Source organism: Antedon bifida, chromosome 4 (genome assembly GCF_963402885.1).
Source record: "Antedon bifida chromosome 4, ecAntBifi1.1, whole genome shotgun sequence".
NCBI classification, from domain to species: Eukaryota; Metazoa; Echinodermata; class Crinoidea; order Comatulida; family Antedonidae; genus Antedon; species Antedon bifida.
The window spans coordinates 23,819,380-23,840,169 of NC_136229.1; the positions used below are offsets into that span (position 1 = coordinate 23,819,380).

Consider the following 20,790-nt stretch of genomic DNA (forward strand, 5'->3'; position numbering starts at 1 on the left):
TAAAATTGTGTCCTAATAATAAAAATAAAACACAAAAATAATTTGATAGAACAGTAGTAGTTTCAAAGATGTACAGTTTAATTTTTTTTAACTTTTCAAAATCAAATACATTGTAAAACAGACAAGACAAGAATTATATTGTTGAGACCTGAAATAGTCCCTTTGTTATGTATGCAACAAATGAACACAGTTTGAAGCAGTATTCAGGGGTAAATCCAATTTTTCCAACATGGACAACTATGAAAAATTATGCATAATTTACATAAAGGTATGTGGAGTAATTAAATTATTAAAATGTATATTCAATATGTGGGCTTGTAAATGCTGGACTAGAAAATAAAATTACCAAATCAAATATTTAACTCAAATACAACAATGTAAAAAATTAAATATAAATATTCTTGAGGAATATAAAAAACAAATAAAAATGTAACATACATAAAATAAATAGTAAGAAAATGATTTGTATATTTCAGTGCTTATACTAAGCATTAATGTTACAATACAAAAATATACAATTATTATCACAGTACTGGACTGCTAGAAATTATAATTTAAATTATATTCTTAAAACATATTTATGCAAATAGTTTGATCAGCTGATTATTTATGTTTGTCCATAATTATATATTATAAAAAAACTGTCCAATTTTTGCATTTTAAAAATAATTGTTGGGACACAAATTAAAAATCATAAAGTTGCCATCATAATAAGATAGTATACAAATAATAAGTAAATCCTTGTCATTTGATTGCATATAACAATGTGCATAGTACACATTTGCACTCAGATATAATGAAAAATGCACTTTTAATGTATCATGGGTTCAATAGAGAATTTATTGAATACCATGTGACCCACAATCATCCAATCAAATGACAAGGATCTACTTAGGTATCATAACATATTTAGGTATGTAACTAGGTTAAATATTTAACATTATTAGTATCTTGTCAGTTTATTAAATATGTTTGTCTGTTGGTCCTGTTTTTTGGTTCTAATAACTATGATTTTTTTATGTAGATATACAATGTATTCTACAACTTGGTCTTAAAACTATCAAACTTTGTCTAAACTGACAAACAAATGTGATGTGCCCATATATGGACATGATGATGTCATATCACTACTATATTATAGCCCTACCATATTTGGGCACATCAAACTTTTTTTTGTCAAACTAGTTTGATAGTGTAGACAGAGCTTAAGATCCAATGATTGCATCACATCATTTCATATGTTAACTGTTAGAGCGAGAGTTGTGTAGTGAAAGTTGTTTGTCCATTCAGGCTCTCTGGGTTTGGTAAGGGCGAGACAAGCTGTAAGTAGCCCCATGATCCATCTGTACTACCACAGGTTGATGTAAACGACAGGATTTGATTGGCTCCTGCACCTGGAAAATAAGAATAATAATGATGTTCAATTTACATAGCGCAAACTGCAAGGTGCCTCTAAGTGCTGAACAATCAACAGAAAAAAGCACAAAATTAATTAATGTATAAAAATAAATAACTGAATTATAATAAACCAATTATTATTTGATTGAATGGTTAATACCATTTGGAATAACCAGGAATAATAGGCTACAGTCTAAATATTGAAATTGTTCGTAAACTTTTTAAACAAAGTATTATGTATTAATATTCATACTTTTTAAAAAAAATCATGCTTTTCATGAGTTCAACTGTAAATAACACACTAGATTTCTTTTCTTTATTAATACATTTTTATCATTTTATTTTCAACAAATAAATGTTGTTTAAATATTGTTTCATGTATATCCTCACTTCATTTGAATACAAGACAAAAGCTCTGTCTAGACTATCAAACTAGTTTTACAAAAAAAGTGTGATATACCCAAATATGGTATTGATGTCAAAATATGGTAGTGATATGACATTATCATGTCCATATATGGGCACAGCACATTTTTTTGTCACATAAAGTTTGATAGTGTAGACAGAGCTTCAGTCAAGTTTAGAGGGTGAGTTTATATCTGAGGAACAAAATGGTTTGTTTTTTTAGCCTTATACTCATGGTGTAATTAGTTCGGTTAGAATTTAGTTTACTTACCAGCTAAAGAAGCCAGAACCTCAGCTGGAGCTGCTTGTGTCTTGTACAGTAACAAATGCCCAGCAAGCACAGCAGGGCCTTGGAACGTTGACCCGTCAATCTCACATAATACTGGTGATGTTCCCATAACAGTGCCACTCAGCTTACAACTAAAAGCACCTGCAGTTGCGACTACTGACACAGCGTTTGATAGGTTTGATGGTGCTAACTCCATGTGCTCGGTAACTGCCTATAAATATTTTATTAAATATAAAAATAAATGAGTTTAAAAAAATAATAACATGTAAACCTCTGTCTACACTAATCAAACTAGTTTGACAAAAAAAGTGTGATGTGCCCAAATAAGTTAGTTATATATGCAAATATGGTAGTGTTATGATATCATGTCCACATATGGGCACATCACATTTTTTTGTCACATAAAGTTTAATAATGTAGACAGAGCTTAAGAATATTATACCTTATTTTATGGATGTCTGAACTTTGCATTAGTTTCATTTATTTATTCCAACAAACAATACAGGTACAAGTAATGGAACTGTAAAGTATCCCCTTAATAGGTGTGTTCCAGAATAAGGATTGGGCATAGTGTTAAACATATATATAGATATTTCCCATTGTTTGTCTTACAGCAAAGTGTCCCCTTAATATGAAAGATTCTACTGTATAACAAATATATAATAAAAGTGGTCAGGAAAAGATGAACAAAATGGGTATTTATCTAACTGCCACAAAAACTCCACACAGATAGTCGGGCATTAATCAGGGTTATTCCTCCCTGTTTGTTCAGTCAAAAGCTCTCTCACTGGGCTTAAGATCTACTAACCTGCAAGCCTATTTCTTTAGCAAGCACAGGAGCATTAACTAAGTTAACATTGCTTGATGACTTAGATTTTACCATTCCTGATAACACTGCGGCTGATAAGTATTTCCCAGCATCCTTCAGGTTGTCGCCTATCAAAGTAAAGGTAAACGAGTGTAAGAGTAGTGAGCTAAATATTTAAAGATCTGAAAGTGCATGCTTGTTAAAAATAGGCTTTGACATCAGAGGGTCAATAAATTAGTTTGATATGAGAATATCAAACTAACTCTGAATAAAGTGAGGCAGGCTATATGTGATTCAATATATCGATGGCATACAAGTAGTTTGCTTTGCTTACCGTAAGTTATGACTTGCACTTTCGTATCTGCCTTCACAGATCCAACAATGGATGTTGCCAGTAAGCCCAAAGCTTGTCCTAGGTTAACCAGAGGGCGTGTTTCTGGTTCTAATGCATTGCTTAGAGCCTGGGCATTAAGCTGTAGATAAAATGAAATATTTACAGTTAAATTATGCAATGTAAAATTAAATGTATAATATGGGGATGGGAGCAATGTACAGGTATTAGAAAAGGTGGATAAAAAAGAGATAACTGGTGATAATATTATTCTTACCCCAGTAATTTTTTGGATAAAATACGTATGGAAACATACACCCACAATGTAGCTAGTGCAGTGCAAAGTTGTGTCTTGACCTAACTGGATACCCATTTATACACCTGGGTGGAGAGACTGAGGCAAATGCAAGTAAAGTGTCTTGCCTAAGGATAAGTAATCTGGTGAGAGTTGGATTTGAATTGAACGCCCAACACACTGCGCCACACACCCTCACTGATTAAGTCTAAAACTTGTGATATCACTTACAGCTCCAAATAAACTTTTACCATTTGAGGCATCTACAAACTGCTGGGCAATTTCTTCAGCGACCCTTATCTGCGCCTCTTTGGTGCTGGCACCAAGATGTGGTGTTAGGATCACATTGGGATGTTGGGTCAGAGATGTCTTGGTTGGTGGTTCCTGTGGATGACAAAATGAAAAAGATTTTGATAAAATGTACTACTACTAATAATCATGACTCTTTGTCCATTTTGTTATTTATCTATTAGTGTATAACACAAGATGGGCAAAATCAATAGTAATCAAAAGACAAAAGAAAGCACTCAGAAACTGAGTGAAGTACTTGGCAAAATATGACAGGGAAAACTACATTCAGCGAGAGAGGGTGCACTACTTGATATTTCGTCCCATGTTAAAGAATGCAGAGAGCGTGCTATTTCAGTCAGATTTTAATATAACAAGCTTTTGTGACGTGACCAATATGTCAATTTTCCAGAAAATCAATAGGCATGTTCTGTAAGTATATACATACTTACAAAATTCAGAATGATAACTTAAAAATTGTAGGCGCTATCATGCAAACAAAGCAAAATTCTATTTTGCCAAGTAAAAAATAACCATAAGAGTTGGTACACACTAGAGCCTTATGTATTCAACTAAAGACAGGTACACTTATAAGCCATGACAAGATACACTTGACACTGAATTGAAGTAAGAATCATTAATGAAAGAAACAGAAAACAAAAATGTTTCCACTTACCTCCACAAACACGTCAAGAGCAGCGCCCCCACACTGACCAGAATCTAATGCTCGTACAAGTGCATCTTCATCATAGATGCCACCTCGTGCTACATTTAGAACGCGAACTCCTTTCTTACATTTAGCCAAGGACGCATCATTCAGCATACCTAGTCAAGAAATTATGTTTTCACTACTAAAGATTTCTGATCTAAAGTTCTGTCTACACTATCAAACAAGTTTCACAAAAAAGTGTGATGTGCCCAAATATGGTAGTGATATAACATCATCATGTCCATATATGGGCACATCTCATTTTTTTGTCACATAAAGTTTGATAGTGTAGACAGAGCTAAATGATATATTTTATGCCCATTGCCCATGTTAATTATACTCCACTTATAGAGAAGAAGGGAACGGGTGTGGGTGCAGTTAGTGGATGCAGGATTTGTATTTATATTTAGTATTTATACAAAGAAATCGTACCTTTTGTTGGAGGAATAAGTGGAACATGAACTGTTATGTAATCTGCAACAGGCCAGATATCTTCAACACTGAGCCACCTGACGTTGAACTCTGCAGCTTCTTCTGCAGACACCAGAGGATCAAATCCAATAGTCTGTAGTTAAAAAGATGTACAGTATAGGGATGTAGTAAACATTGCTTTACATACAACCTGACATGATACAACTAACACATCTTTAAAGTAATAAGTTCCCCTGTAGCTACAAAAAAACAGTGATTGGTACACTGATGTATTCAATAGAGAGCGAGTTAGATTATAGTGAACGATTAATTTTTAATTTCAACTTTATTCACATATAATATACAATGTGAAAAGGAGGCAAAATAATTTAGAATTATCAAAAATTATATTAAAGCAAAGTATGCATACATTATTAAATTACAAAATATTAAATGAAATACCTTCATGCCAAAGGACTGCATACGTGCTGCGACCTCGCGACCTATCCTTCCAAGACCGATGATAGCCAAGGTTTTCCCGTACAACTCTGTTCCCATGTACTCCTTACGGTCCCATCTCCCTTCTCTCATCGACATGTGGGCTTGTGGTATATGTCTAGATTTATAAATGTAAATATGATTATAAAGACTTTGACATTAAGACACTCTAGGGTCTGACTTAATTCCACACATGTGCATAAAAAGTAGCTCAAATTTTTACCTTTAGGAATTTTTTTGGGTTAATCCATTAATTTGCATATTATTGTGAAAAAATACATACTATTGTAAACTATTTCCATGATTTATCAAACATAAAAAATATGCAAATAAATGAAATAAACAGTAAGATTTGTGAAAAGTATAATTTATGACACAGTAGTCGGGCTGTAGCTTGGTGATTAACATGCTTGCCTTCCAATCCCAAGGTCCAGGGTTCAATCCTGACCTAGTGCTAGGGTTTTGTACTCTTTCTCCAAGCCTCAAATGAGTTTTAGTTTATAAGCACAATATAGTTTATCCTATAAATGATGATTGCTTACTGTTGAATTTGTCTGAAATTTTATAAAAACTCAACTCACCTGGCAAGTGCACATATTAATGCACAGGTGTGCTCCACCGCACTGATTGTGTTTCCACCAGGTGTACTAACAATAAACAACAATAGTAATAAGTTATACAAATACAGACCTACTTGGGTAAAAATGGCTACTTTTTAAAAGTTTGAAACTCCCATTTAAAATAATTAATGTTGAGAGAATTAATATTTTACTAATATAAAAAAGCAGGTCTTGCATTTAGCTCTCTCTGCAGCAGAATTTGTATACTGTAAGTAGGCCTAAATATAATATTACCTTTCATTCATTTAAATATAATATTATTTTTAACTTTTAAAGATGTATTGTCCTCCAAAACATGAAAAATGAAGATAAATAAAATCAGACTATAAATATGCCATTTTGCAGTTTTAAGTTATTCACTTCTATTTCACTTATTTATAAAAAGACAAAAGAAACATTTAATTTTAACCAAAACCATTGTCTGACAGACAATATTTCCTCCATGATTATAACACCAGATTCAGTTAGCTAACCTTGTCCTTATTAAGGTTAAATCTGAATCTGATTGATGATTGACATTTTTTTCCAAGGCATATTGCTAAGTACTATAACAACAAGAAATTCTAAAAATCTAGAAAAACATTATTCAACAAATTATTTAAAATCGCATAAATTTAGTAGTAAAATTTGTTTTATTTGATAGGGTAATTAAACTTATGTAAGAAATATGTATTAAGATGATAAGAGTTTCTAACAATGTAAATATATAGTAGTAATAGTACTAGTAGGATCAAAGTATTAGGGACATACGGATGATGCAATAACAACAAAAAGCTGAGCTGGCAAACATTTTGTAAAATGGATTAAAGGTCAAAAACACAAAGACATATCAATTTTTTTTTAAATGCTCACACAACATTCGCTAAAATACTCTATTATTATTTATTAGGTCCCCTGAACTAAGAGACTGCCTGTATGAATGTTAATTGTCATGTCTTAATGTATTGTATTCATATGGCTTTTTATACACTACTACAGTACATTACAGTGTCACAGAGCATATGGTGACAGGTCTCATTTTCATCACAATTTGAAATTAACAGAGCATAATTATATGTGTTAAAGAACATACAACCAATTGATAAATATTAACGCTGAAATATTCTACTATTATCTATTTATAGATATATAGAAGTTATAGTCCCGGAGAGACAATGCCTGCCTGTATGAATGGTATTATGAATGTTATTGTACTATTAAAGTACAATTGCATTCATATGACTTTTTATACTACTAACAAATAGTGTTACAAATATTTATGATCTAGTGTCAAATGGTGACAGGTTGCATTTTCATCCTGAATGATCTTTGAAAAAATGAAGTTAACAGAGCATATAGGTGTTAAAGAACTTTACAATCAATTGATAAATGTTACTAAATATTTTAGAATCTGAAAATATTTATACAATTAAAAAAAAATGCTACAACAAAACAATTTGGCAACTTAGTATGATTTACATGAAATTGTAAAATTTGTGGGTTCAATTGTAATAAATGTTTGAGGTTAAATTGTAATAAATGTTTGGGGTTAAATTATAAAAAAGTATTATTACAGTCATATAAATACAATATTGTATTAATATTATTTAAATATTAATCTTTTCTTGCCATTAGAACTGCATGATTTTACTATTTTATTTTGTATTAACTGATGGAAATTTTACCTTTTGAATAATTTATTTTAATTGTATATTATTTAATAGGTAATTAGTTATACCGTATGTTGTGTTGTATGTATTTCTATTATGCTAGGAAAAAAAACTATATCAATCGATGGCATAGTGCTAGACTTACTTCATAACAATGACTCCCTTTCTCGAGGCAGCAGGAATATCAATGTTGTCGACACCAGTTCCAGCTCGTCCTATTATCTTCAAGTTAGTAGCAGCATTAATAACGTCTGCTGTCACTTTTGTAGCTGACCGCACAACAAGCCCATCATAATTCTTCAAAACAATATTTCTTTTATTTTATATCATTCCTTTTTTTTAAAGTCTACTACTAGTTTTATTATATCTCATACAATTAATTTTCAAGATAAAGATAACATTTTATGATTTAAAAAGTGTGTTGGGGAGTGAGAGGGGGTGGGGATAACAATAATCACTGTATTCTCTTGGTCGGTGTCTTGTCATAGAATGATGTTCTGACATCTGATTGGCCAGTTATGGCTGTTCCAAGTTAACCCCAGGAGAGAAATATTGCCACTGTAAGTGAATAGAAAGTCTAAATCTTACTTTTCAGCTTAATAATAACTTATTGAGAGAAATTTAAACTCTATCATGTCAACATTAATGTAAAATTGGCAAAACTATGAATACACCATGGGCTACTACTTGTTGTAAGTTCCACTTCAGTCAGTGTCATATTCAACCATCCCTGACCAACAGAATAATATTCTAAAAATAGGGTTATATTTATTATAGGAGCATTTAGTATTCTAAACAATACTCACAAAATAATAATTTACCATTTGTTAGTAATTAATAATAGACTACTCCTACTACTAGCTAGGAGAGTTTGGCCTAACTTATAATAATAGTAGTATATACACATATAATATATATATATATATATATTAACAATTTATACTTAAATTTAATGTGTATAAAATATAATACCATAAGAAAATTATAATTATGTTCATGTAAAAAGAAAGTGTTAAAGAAATGCTATGAACATGTTTAAAGTATAACATATTGGTAATTGGTATTAATTAAAAATTATAATTATTTTGTTATGGATATTTGAGTTGAAATACAATGTATATAGTTATGAAAATATAATTTTGTTTTATAATTATAATTATTATTATATCTTAATGTATGTATAAGAAAAACTTACATCTGTATTAATTGAGAGTAGAGAAACAAATATTAATGAAAATTGTGCATATTTGTTATATAAAGATAAATATTATTTACAAAAATATGAATTTTTATAAGAAATAAAAGTGGGTAAAATCCCCACAAAAGAGAAAAAAAAAATAATAGTAGTATAGTAGTATAAAAGGTTTATTATACTTTTAATATTTCATGTTTTCAAATAAATATATTTCTGACTTAGTTTTAGAGGCCTTGGGTCTAGATCTAGGCCCTATGCCTTTTATATTAATGAACCCCGGGCAGACCACAGATCATGTGTCCCTGCTGGACACTTGTCGGAGGAAGTGTCATCATGCTCTCAGACAGCTTGTCACTTAAAAAGAAAAAACTCACCGGTATCTGAGCGATTAACTCTTCTTTCGTCAGCTTAGTTTTTGTTTCAACGACAATACCATTTGCTTGTAAAACTTCAGCACAAAGTGGCGACATTGCATCACTAATGAGCACTTTTTTCAAAGATAAAGCCATTTTCATTGATGGTAACCGTTTTCTTGGATAGAACACTGCCTGCCTCCTCAAGTCGAACAGCCGATGAAGACAAAACAACGGCGGAATCCTCCAAGTTGTTGTTATCATGCGTGACACGTGTGGTAAGTTTAAAGGTCAAACAATTACTTTACGCTTGAATGATCCAACAATGTTTAAAAACTATAGAGGGGGACATACAAAAATAAATATTAAACTAATGTAAAAATTATTATTTGATTAATATAACCGAATGCTCACTGTATTGAGAACTAAGTTTATTTAAAAGTAGCTGTTAAACTTCTTCTTAGAAAACCTAACAAATATATTTATTTTATTTCATTGATACTATGTATTTTCATTATGACTAATACTAATAGTTGTTTTAGTTAATTCCTAAATATATGCTCATAATATTAATCAATATTCAATCTATTATTTCGCCAATTATCGTTTTGTTCGCCCTTTTTAGAACCTGTCAAAATCAATCGCTCTAGGATTAGGTGTACTAGGATTTATCTAAACACTCATAAATTGTAGTTAGTAGTTCGTATAAAAAAATGATTGAAAGTGTCCAACAAATTTATTCACGAAAACATCTAGTTATTTATGTTTGTTTTATTTTCTGGTTACAATGTATTTCAGGTATTTGGATTAGTTATTAATTTATTCAATATTTAAGTTAATTAATTAGTATTAAGCATTTATTATATAGTGTTTAAGCCCAAGGTTATTTTCTAAGTAGTACGTTTCGTTAGTGAACGGAAGGCCAGGATACCTAGATAGAGAAACAATGTTTTACGCGCGCGTTCAAATGTTGATAATTTGTACGTACGCGCGCGTTCAAATGTTGATAATTTGTACGTACGCGCGCGTTCAAATGTTGGTAATTTGTACGTACGCGCGCGTCAATTTTGTGTTTCATTTTTATGAATTTGTTACGTAATTAGGTGACACAGACGTTTGTGATTTTGAGACAAATCAGTGTGGGTACACTCGAGACGATACCGGCTTAGCCAAGTGGTTCAGGAATTATGGTCCGTCCTGGTTGAGGAGCACAATGGGGACGACTGGACCCGCAACTGACCACACCGAAGGGGCTGGTAAGTTTTTATAGAGCCTACACTATCATTTTTTTTAATGAAGAGGAGTAGTGGTAGAATGAGTACGAGTCCGTAATGGACATAAAGTCACTCAAATAAAAAATCTATAATTGTTTTCCCTTTAATTTTTTGTTTTGTTTTCTCGAATAGATTATCGAATCACTCTTCATTATTTCCATTTACTGTAGAAAAAAGAGCTGGATATAAGGAGTGAGAAACTATAAATAAGGGGAAGAGCAACGATTGGGAAGGGGGAGGGGCGGAGATTGAATGTTAATTTAAAGAAACACTTTGACCAAATCACATTTATTTTTACAGAAACCGGTTTTTATATGGTGATGTTAAACATCCCCAACCTATATGTATACGACCCGGGGGACAAAGCACGTATTACGTCACAATGCTACCCAGGAAGTCGTACAGTGGACGTCTCATTTTACTACCACATGTACGGGGACGGTATCGGACAACTGGACGTCTTCCTTGTTGACTGCAGCCTTGCATCGTCTCTCGGACTATCGGTAATTAGTCTATCTGGTGATCAAGGGGACGAATGGAAGTTGGCAGGATTCTCACAAGCTAATGTAGGAGAATTCAGGGTAATTAATTATAAAGCTTTTACACACCGTCATTTGTATCTTAGAAAGATTTCTATCATTTTTATTCTCCTAGTTGATCATGTAACACCAGCTTATACTTAAAAGTAATAGTATAGATCATCTGTAGGATTCGAGATTTTTTTAAACGGGGAAGCGCCGAAAGCGTACTATCAAATAGTCTGTCAAAAATACATATAAAAAAGTGACGTCATTTTAGCTGTGATACAGTAGGAGCACGGTCAATTGGCCACCGCTTCCTCCTTCTGTATGTTAGGCATATGTAAATAGCCCGATATTATTTATTTTTTAAAGGTTATGTTTGAGGCAGTTCGTGGGCCAACTAACAACAGCGATATTGCCATTGATGACATAACTATAGAAAGTAAGTTGGAATTCATTTTTTCGCTTTGAGTAGCCAAACACAACAAAGTACGGTAATTAAAAGCTTTGTTATAAAGATGTAGAACCTGAAATGATTTATTTTCCTTTAAACCAGGAACAGAGACAAATGCAGTCACAGACCCACAGGATTATTTAGATGAAGGTAAGTATGTCGGACTATTGAAATAATTGCTGTCGCCACCTAACGCGACCGAAGTAGGGTAGGCCTACGTACGTGCGCTAAAATGTAACACTATGTTAAATTTGTATCCATTTTGTGTCCATAAATAATCTTAAATGTTGATGCATGTTAATGCACTGTGAAATAAAAAACGAATGAATGAAATTAAGCGGTTATTTTAACCCACGTCGGAAACACAGTCTAATTCCCAACTAAGCCTGTTACAAGGTGAATATATTTACGTGAATTGAAACGTAAGCATGCGAAAAAATGAGCAACCAAAGTTTTAAAACAGGTTTCAGTCTCGGGTAAATACTATTTTATAAGTAAATTGTTAACAATCGTGTTTGGCCGTTTTTACTTGTTTGTAGCTTCTGTAGTATGCACATTTGAAACAGATTCGTGTGGGTACGTACAAGACAAAACAGACGACACTGATATGATATACAACCACGGGACATCATGGCTTCGGCAGGTGGACGGGTCAACTGGTCCCACAAGTGACCACACCAATGGGATAGGTAAGAAGAGCATAGCATCGGATAAAGATGTTCATAGGAATCGAATCGATTTAAGCTTTGTTCCCACTTAAACCGTACCGCAAGTTTTGACCAATCACGACGCATGCGTTGCGCATACGTCATTGCGTTGCGTCCACAAGTGGAAACCAATTTTAGAAATGAAGGGCGTTGGTCTTTTTATGCAAAAAACGTGTAAGTGACCAACATTTTAACGTCATTAGCGTGCCATAGCTCAAACGTTTTAATCTTTTCCTCTTTCATTTCCAGAAACAAACTTCTATATGATCTTAATGAATGTTCCCGGCCTGATAGACTTACAGCCTGGGGACAAAGCTCGTCTTATATCACCGTGTTACACAATTTCGTCATGGGTGCGAATTCAATTTTTCTACCACATGTACGGAGTGGAAATGGGGACGTTAAACGTGTATTCGTCCAATTGTGAGCAATTTTCGGAGGAAAGAATTTTAATCAGTATATCTGGTAATCAAGGCGATGAATGGAGAGAAGGTAGTAGAACGGTACATGCGGAAGGTGGAGTTCAGGTAAAAATAAGATCACTTTTATCACATAGCATTTTCAGAAGCATAACTGAGAACAAGTGTGACCCCCTCTGCTTAACATTTTTTTAAAAATCTTTAATTGTTTTAGTTCACATTCGAAGCTGTACGTGGATCAGATCATACCAGCGATATTGCAATAGATGACATCGCCCTCTACGGTAGGTTAAACACGAACTTTTTTTAGTTAAGTGTGCCACAAGGCAATCTAACAGGACACTGAGCTCGCCTTGCTTTTGATCTCATGTCTGGCTGCGACAAATACCAACAGTACAGTACTATTTATTCTCGCGCGGTGTCAGTTACGGGTCTGATCGTGTCGCAGCCACAGATAAACCCTTTGATCTTCAGAGCTCAGCATCCTGTTAGATTGTCTTGAGTGTACACATCTACTACTTCAAAACAAAATATAGTTTATTAACCCACTAAAAGTCTTTATCTAGTATTTCCATGAACAAAATAAAATCCATTAAACAAACATGTTGATTATTTTTTAATAATAAATTTTTTCTTGTATTTAGCTCTCAATGAAGAAGATATAACAACCACCATAGAAAAAATGACTACAGTAAGAATAGTGACAACAGATGAAGGTAGATATACAGGCCTAATCTAAAAACACATTACTTATGCTCTATCTACGTACTATAAAACTGTGACAAAACAAAGGTGATGTGCCCATAAATGGACACGATGACCTCATATCACTACCATATTTGGGCACATCAAACTAGTTTGATAGTGAAGACACAGCTTTATTTATATTACTTTGTATACATGATAGTATTTCGAGTTCATTAATACTTTTTTTATTTACAGCTCCTGAACCGACTCAAACTATTCCAGAAGTACCGGAAGTAGAAACCACTATGGGTAAGAAACTCACTACCGTGCTGTATATCTTTCCTATTCTTTAATATTTATTGTAGAATGGATAAATAAGCCATAGAGCTAGGCCTAATTATGTTTAAAAAAAATATACGATAACTTTTTTCAGTGGAACCAACAACACCGCCAAAAGTTACGACCAGTACACAACCAGAGGTCATTGAGGAAACCGGAGGTAAATTAAATGTTTGTCACGTGAATATTTAATACTTTAGCAAAATAATGTTGGAAAAACTTACTTTAAAATGGCATATATTTTACACAAATTCCTTGAGGTTCCCCACTTTGACGCAATGCAAGAAGTACGTAAGCGCATCACAAGTTATTCGACCAATCACGACGCGATGGATCACCGAACTGTCGTTTGTGATTGATCAACTCACTTGCGTTGGATATACGTACTTGTGTTCAAGTGGGAATCAAGCTTTATGTAGAGAACAAAGGAAAATAGTTTATTGAATTTATTTTGTTACTCTTTAGAAGTTACGGCGGAAGTCCAAGTAGACCCATGTGATCCCAATCCGTGTCAGAATGGGGGTGAATGTTCAGCCGACAGCTTAAATTCTTACGCATGCGTATGCATGACACAATGGACTGGGGACAATTGTGAGTCTGAAGGTACGTAAGATTAAAACAAAAATCTCATTTTCCCAAATGTACTTCCAGGTACGTTTGTGCATTTGCTAAGAATGGTTTTTGTAGGTCTACTCATATTGACACATTTTCAATTGAATATTTAGCGCAAACTAAGCTTTCTGCTACTACTGAAGAAGACAGTTCTGGTCTGACAGCTATCAACATTGTTGCCATCGTCATCGCCTGCATCACGGTAATTGTCCTACTAGGATGTTTCCTTATTTTCGGGTACAGAGGACGAAACAACACACAGGATACAAAGCAGCGAAAACTACAATCACAACCATCTTACGAACGTGCAAGGCAGCTACAAGAACAGTTACAAGGAAGGCAGATGCATTTGCCAAAGACGAAACAGACGTACCAACAGAAACAGCAACTGTTAGAGGAGGAAAAAAGGCGGCAACGAGAAGAGCAGCAGAGACACGAAGAAGCTGAGCGGTTAAGAAGACAGCGGCTTAGAGAGCTACATTTAGAACGTGAACGTCAGTTGCAAGAGCAGCTAGACAAAGAAGAGGACGAAGATCCGGAGCTTTATACGATTAAACATCAGATATCAACAGACAGTATTGAGGAAGATGATCCCACGAGAGTGCGCCCTCCATTACGAAAACAACAGTCGAGCGGAAGAAGATTACCAAAACTTCCCAACAATCAGAATTTTGTATAAAGAAATTATGGTACAATGTAGATCCTGGTAGAGAGATTATTTTAAAGAATTTATAGTGTATAATACTAGTAGTCTAGATATAGTATGTAAATTAAAATTTTAGAGTATTATTTAATGGCTGTCATGGTATAGGTAATGTATAGGCCTAGATTTGGTTTTAATGAACCGTAATTTTTATTTACAAAATGGCAATAGTTTTTTTGATAAATTAGAATAATATTAATTGAAATTTGATTATTAGGCCTACCTTTTATTTCTTAACAAATTATCACGATGCATTTTAATACATTTCATTACAGTTTTTGAAAAATCTTATATAATAACACTAAGATATTTCCCAAAAACTCTTTTACTAAAGTCACGTCAGTCTTTTTTTCAAAGTGTTTTAATTGTATATATAGAGTGTATAATCAACGTTTTAAAGTTATGATGAGTGTTTAATTTTGGTTATGATTCTATTAACGGTGGTCTTTTCATGCTTGGTTCCTTCCCACTAGAACGAACGCAAGACGCAATCACATGCTATATTTCGGTTGATTGTGATTGGTCCGTCAAATGATTTGCGTTGCGTGTACGTCCTCGCGTTGTGCATCCTCTAGTGGGTAACAAAATATATTATGTGGATGAATGTTCTCGGCGTTGCAAGTCCTGCACGCGTGCGCACTGAAACCGTAATGGAATGCAGCGCCATGTTCTAGTATGCGTCGGGGAAATGACCTTGGTTTGGGAACACTTTATTATTAACCACCAAACTACCTTTTTCTTAAATTTGTAGTAAATTAATCAAAACCATCCGATGTCTGAAGTCGTGATGAAAAGTTAATTAGAATCGTATTAGTATCTTTGCTCAAGATTGAACTGTCTAAAAGTGCAAACACGTGACATCGACACGTTTGATTTGTACAGAAACGTGGTACTGTTCGTGTGTGCCAAGACAGTGCTGTAGTTATTTATTTAAAAACATATTTGTAAAGGATAAAACATAATCAGGTATTAGATGTAGCCCCTGTTTACATATGGTCATGTTATCTCTATCGTATCATCCTATTCCTCTATCTCCCCCACATACTACATTCCTTTGCTCAGTGGGGAAATACAACTTGGTTCCACCTAAAAACGCAGCGGAATGACGCAGGAACAACACAGGCGGGTGGACCAATGACAAGCGATAGTTTGGATAATCAATCGCGTGTGATTGGTCAAATGTCTTACGTTGCGCTGCGTCGTAGTGGGAACCAAATTATTATTATTAAGATACAGGTAATTTTTAAATCTTTGTTATAAAACTGTTTTTAATAGTTTATTGTTTCACATAAAAAAAATATAAAGAAATCACTTAAAATTAGCATCTTAATTATTTCACTAATTTGTGTTTATTGTGTGGAGACTCACAGAAGTATTAAATTAATCTTACTTCTGTGTAGAAAACGAGTGCTCATCTCTCCTAGCAGGTACTGCTAGCCGGCGGTACGACGATTCCCAGCCGACCATAGGGGTCACCGGGATTAACTGCACGTGCTCGATGACAGCTGATATTTTGATTTTTCCAAGGATATTTCCCTAGAGTAGCGGCCGGATACCCTGGAAATTGCTAGCGATAATTTCCGTAAGATTATAAATTGATACTTCGCTTTTTCGTTTGATCCTTTATGATCACGTGAACAAATGATAAAGCTACGGCCTGTTGTATTATAAAACTGTATCCTTTTAAGTTTTATGGTTGTAGAGAGGGTCTATTGCAAGCTGCTTCCGAAGTGGATGCATATAGACGGGTTTCGTATAGCGAGTAATATTTTAGCACTACAATTGGTTATAAACTCGCATTCACACGCTTTCGATACGCGCATCTATCTAATAAGCTTGGTTCCCACTAGAGACGCAACGCAAGGACGTAAGCGCAACGTAAGTGATTTAATCGCTTGTCATTGGTCAATTCGATTGCGTTGCGTTTATACGTCTTTGCGTTTCGTCTCAATAGTGGGAACCACGCTATAGGCAGCTTGGAAATATGTGTTCTTTCATTTTCATTTTGTCGAGCATCACACGAAAATAAATTGAAGTAGATGTGTGAACGCATGTATAGGTCCACGTCGTCGGACGGAATATATTTGTTGTTTTATATACTGTACAGTTTTAGTGTGAACGTGTATACATTTAGAGCGTCGATGCGTTAAATGGGATCTCGGGAAGGAGAAGGAGGAGGGTATATAACAAAGGCCTATACTTACAGTATTAAAATACGTTAGACGAAAAAGGTAAACTACATGCAGAATGGGTCACTCAATCGGCAACATTGATGTGGTCAAAAGGCATTTGCATTTAAATAGCAAATAATGTATTAAAATTTGATTTATGGCTATGGGACGCTCATTTGATTTATGGCTATGGGACGCTCATTAATAAGCAATGTGTACTCATTGAAAACGAAAATTACCCTTCTGCGCATACGGTACTAATAATAAAATAATACAGAAAGAATGTTAACCCTGGATATCAATAAATATTAATAAACAGCCTTATAAGAAGTATTATTTAAAAATCATTATTTGTCAAGTTTAATGCAGTCATTAACTATACCATTAATAATGTTTAGTCCGACGAGGGGAGCTGACTAAGCTGAATTCTCTCCTTCGTGTTCTGAATTTGACAACTCGATTCAGACTAACTTAAAACGAGTATCTCCCCCAGGTTTTGTTTTCGCTTAGTGTACTGTGTGAATCCGAATTTACGTTAACCTTTTCTATCTCTCCTCCACTGCTTGTTAGTGTAAAATTAGTATAATTTCCACGGCAAAGTCCAAAATCAACCACGAAGCAACAGAAACTTAAAAATGGACAGGCCTATTCAATGCACGCAACACATTGTATAATGGATTGGTGTAACTGTAATGTACAGAATAAAGCTCTGTCTACACTATAAAATTGTGTCTATGCCCATATATGGACACGATGACGTCATATCACTACCGTATTTGGACACATCACACTTTTTTTAAACTAGTTTGATAGTGTAGACAGAGCTTTGGGGAAGTGTACGATGTTGTTTTCATCTCTTTTTAGGGTCGATATTTATTCGAGACCTGACCTATGGTTACAACAAGGGAAAACGTTCGCCCTCCATTCTGGTGTGGGGTTGCATGGCTGATATTAGTAAGGTTGATGTAAAGTTTAAAGTTCAGTAAAAGGTGTTTTTAGGGAGATAGAGGTTTGATCGTATTTACCAGATGTTTATTATTTAAAATTGATTGTGTGATATCAAAATAAGGCAAACGGAAGTGATCAAAAAGGTAATACTAAGGTAGGTAGATCTGCTACCGGGTATTTTATACGTTACATTTTTAGGTGGAATATTATAACATTTATGGTTGAATCTAGTTCGATGTCCTTACAGGGATGGCACGGTGGCATGTAGATCAAAATAAGAGGCCTATACCAATTCGATCCCGGGCTTGTCGATTTTCCCATTATATCCCATTTTTCGAAGCTAAGTATACAATAGCAATCATTGCTAACTTTAGCTAACCCGGGCTTAGTTTTGCAAGAAAAATGTAGACAACTGCAGAAACAAGTTGGCAGACTGTGAGGTTTTTATGGTGATTCCACAGAAGGACCAAATAACAGCGTAGCCAAGGAGCTACATTACATATAGGCCTATGCCTACTGTATAAACGCCTTGGTCCAAACACTGGTAAAACATTCAACCGGTTTACTAGACTAGATCTGTGCAATTTTCATTAACCACATTTTATGACAACAATAAATTAATATATATATTAATATATAAACACCCTTGTTAGGAATCTGTTATCTTTTTGACTCGGGATTGATCTTAGGAAATAAAACCTACACCAAAAGGAAATTCTTATTCTTATCGTTCATTGCATCTGTTTGTGTCCGAAAAGAACAAGAACCGTTTACATACCAATTACAACAGGTGAGGACAGGTGATGTTATATCGGGGCTTCCGGAATGTGTTGCTTGCCCTTTCACGAACTTAAACCATCTAATAAAAACTTGCCGGAAAAACTAATTGATAAACAGGTTGCTGTGATTTGATTCATTGATATTGTCAATCGATAGATAGTTCATGGGCGGTACAACGACGTAAGGGAAGACCTGGGTGTATGCAGTGTATATGCAGGGAGTGGTATATGTGTGTAAAAAGTATACGTATGACACGTCATGTGTGCCAAAATGTTTCTCTTTTACCAATATTATGGCGTCGAATCTAAATGTGTTAGCAGTACAGTACATTTGTTTACTTTTCCCATCGAGGGGGAAATGGTGAGATTGGAGAGCTGGTCAAACATTGAATACACTTTCAGTCTAATACATCCATTACATATATAGGCCTATTACATAATTAGAATGGCGTATTGTATCAATTTAAATATTATCATAGTATTGTTTTATTGTATTAATATGGTTTATTTGTCTCTTCTCTTTTCTTTTCATGGAGAAATAGGTTCTCAACTTATTTGGTAGTATTACTGATTGCACTCATTATCCTATTGTTGAAAATGAGTCAACAAGTTAACATAATCTATCACAAAAGAAATTGTTCTCACTTATGACGATCTGATAAAGAGATAAACGCAGCCTAATGTGTGAAAAGGCGTTATTAGCAAAGAATTCAAAAGTTGATGAAGTTAATAGCCGTAAAATCAAATCACCTGCTAAAGCGAGGTTAAAATAGCGGCACACTGCAGGGGATACGCCTGGACAGAGACGGTGCTGTCGGCGTGTCCGACTCCCCGCAATTATACCTCCTACGAGGGGGATACGCCCGGACAGAAACGGTATTGTCGGCGTGTCCGACTCCCCGCAATTAGGCCTCCTACGATTAGGAAGCTTTTCCGGTTCATAGAATTCAATAATATCATCTCTAATATTTAATTTGTGTCGGGGTGAACAAAACAAAAATCACCATAAAAAGTCTTTTGTAACTGTTTCCTGCCAAACACGAAGATCATAAATTTTCATGAACGCTATTAATAATGGAAAAAATAAGATAAAGCGTGCCGCTACATAAACGGTAGAAAAACAATAGAAATCCGTGCAAGCTTAATGTTTAATGTAAATACGGCCTAGCCTATGTTCGTATACAAAAGGTAGCGTGTGTATAGAAAATATTATCGTCGGAATACACAGTGATGAAAATGAAACCGAGAATCACTTTACTACCGTATAATCCATGGTATAACTTAGGCCTAAGAAAATAATTCCATCTAAAAATACATTTATATTTTAAAATGAAGTTTAGAGACCCGTTTCGTCCAATGATTTTTTAAAGTTCTTTTGTCCTTGTCTTTATTCTTTTTGGAGACGTTTAGTCTCGAAAGGAAGGCAAACAGGATGGTGTCCAGCTACTAGTGTACGCGCGCACATATCTCCATTTCCCTCCAAGTGTTAAAACTTCTACATATTATATAATTATAATACTATACTTGTTCCGTGAAACAGTTAAATTCTTATGGTGTCATCATCACGCGGAACTATTATCTTAAAAGCTAAAAACAAAAGACTATATAAAGGAACATTAGGAAGTTATCATTCTCTTTGACATTGACATTGCTGTTGTTTTGAACTGTTTATAGATCGTATGATTTTTCTTTCAAAGAACTAACCGCGGCTAGGGAAATACGAGAACCAAGGGAATCTGATGGGATCACATACAATTAGACAAATGAAACAAACATACATACTGAAAATAACAATAGGACTGGAACAATGAATGTTTGATTCTTCTTCTGTATACTTGGTAACATGTGACACACATATGTCGTGTATCATAGTATTGCCTCTAAAAAAGCCAGCATACAATAATTACATACATGGATAGAGTCGGAT

General features: G+C 34.2%; 3 protein-coding genes across 3 annotated transcripts; 2 read left to right on the top strand and 1 right to left on the bottom strand.

The window, feature by feature from the left end:
- Positions 1-57: 57 nt before the first annotated feature.
- On the bottom strand, positions 58-18,968 carry LOC144840042 (D-3-phosphoglycerate dehydrogenase-like). Its single transcript, XM_078695674.1, has 12 exons — positions 18,863-18,968; positions 9,271-9,585; positions 7,847-7,998; positions 6,014-6,079; positions 5,397-5,550; positions 4,956-5,088; positions 4,491-4,639; positions 3,758-3,910; positions 3,235-3,373; positions 2,901-3,028; positions 2,075-2,303; positions 58-1,394 (listed from the first exon to the last, which is right to left on the bottom strand). Exons 2-12 carry the CDS (start codon positions 9,511-9,513, stop codon positions 1,249-1,251), a joined length of 1,692 nt encoding a protein of 563 aa, XP_078551800.1. The 5' UTR covers positions 9,514-9,585; positions 18,863-18,968; the 3' UTR covers positions 58-1,248.
- Positions 9,948-13,363, top strand: LOC144839267 (MAM and LDL-receptor class A domain-containing protein 1-like). The gene is made up of 9 exons (XM_078694583.1): positions 9,948-10,047; positions 10,353-10,505; positions 10,824-11,104; positions 11,417-11,486; positions 11,601-11,648; positions 12,038-12,187; positions 12,455-12,732; positions 12,839-12,908; positions 13,269-13,363. Exons 1-9 carry the CDS (start codon positions 9,963-9,965, stop codon positions 13,361-13,363), a joined length of 1,230 nt encoding a protein of 409 aa, XP_078550709.1. The 5' UTR covers positions 9,948-9,962.
- LOC144840724 (uncharacterized) lies at positions 13,573-15,169 on the top strand. The gene is made up of 4 exons (XM_078696705.1): positions 13,573-13,620; positions 13,745-13,810; positions 14,116-14,253; positions 14,376-15,169. Exons 1-4 carry the CDS (start codon positions 13,617-13,619, stop codon positions 14,939-14,941), a joined length of 774 nt encoding a protein of 257 aa, XP_078552831.1. The 5' UTR covers positions 13,573-13,616; the 3' UTR covers positions 14,942-15,169.
- Positions 18,969-20,790: the final 1,822 nt, after the last annotated feature.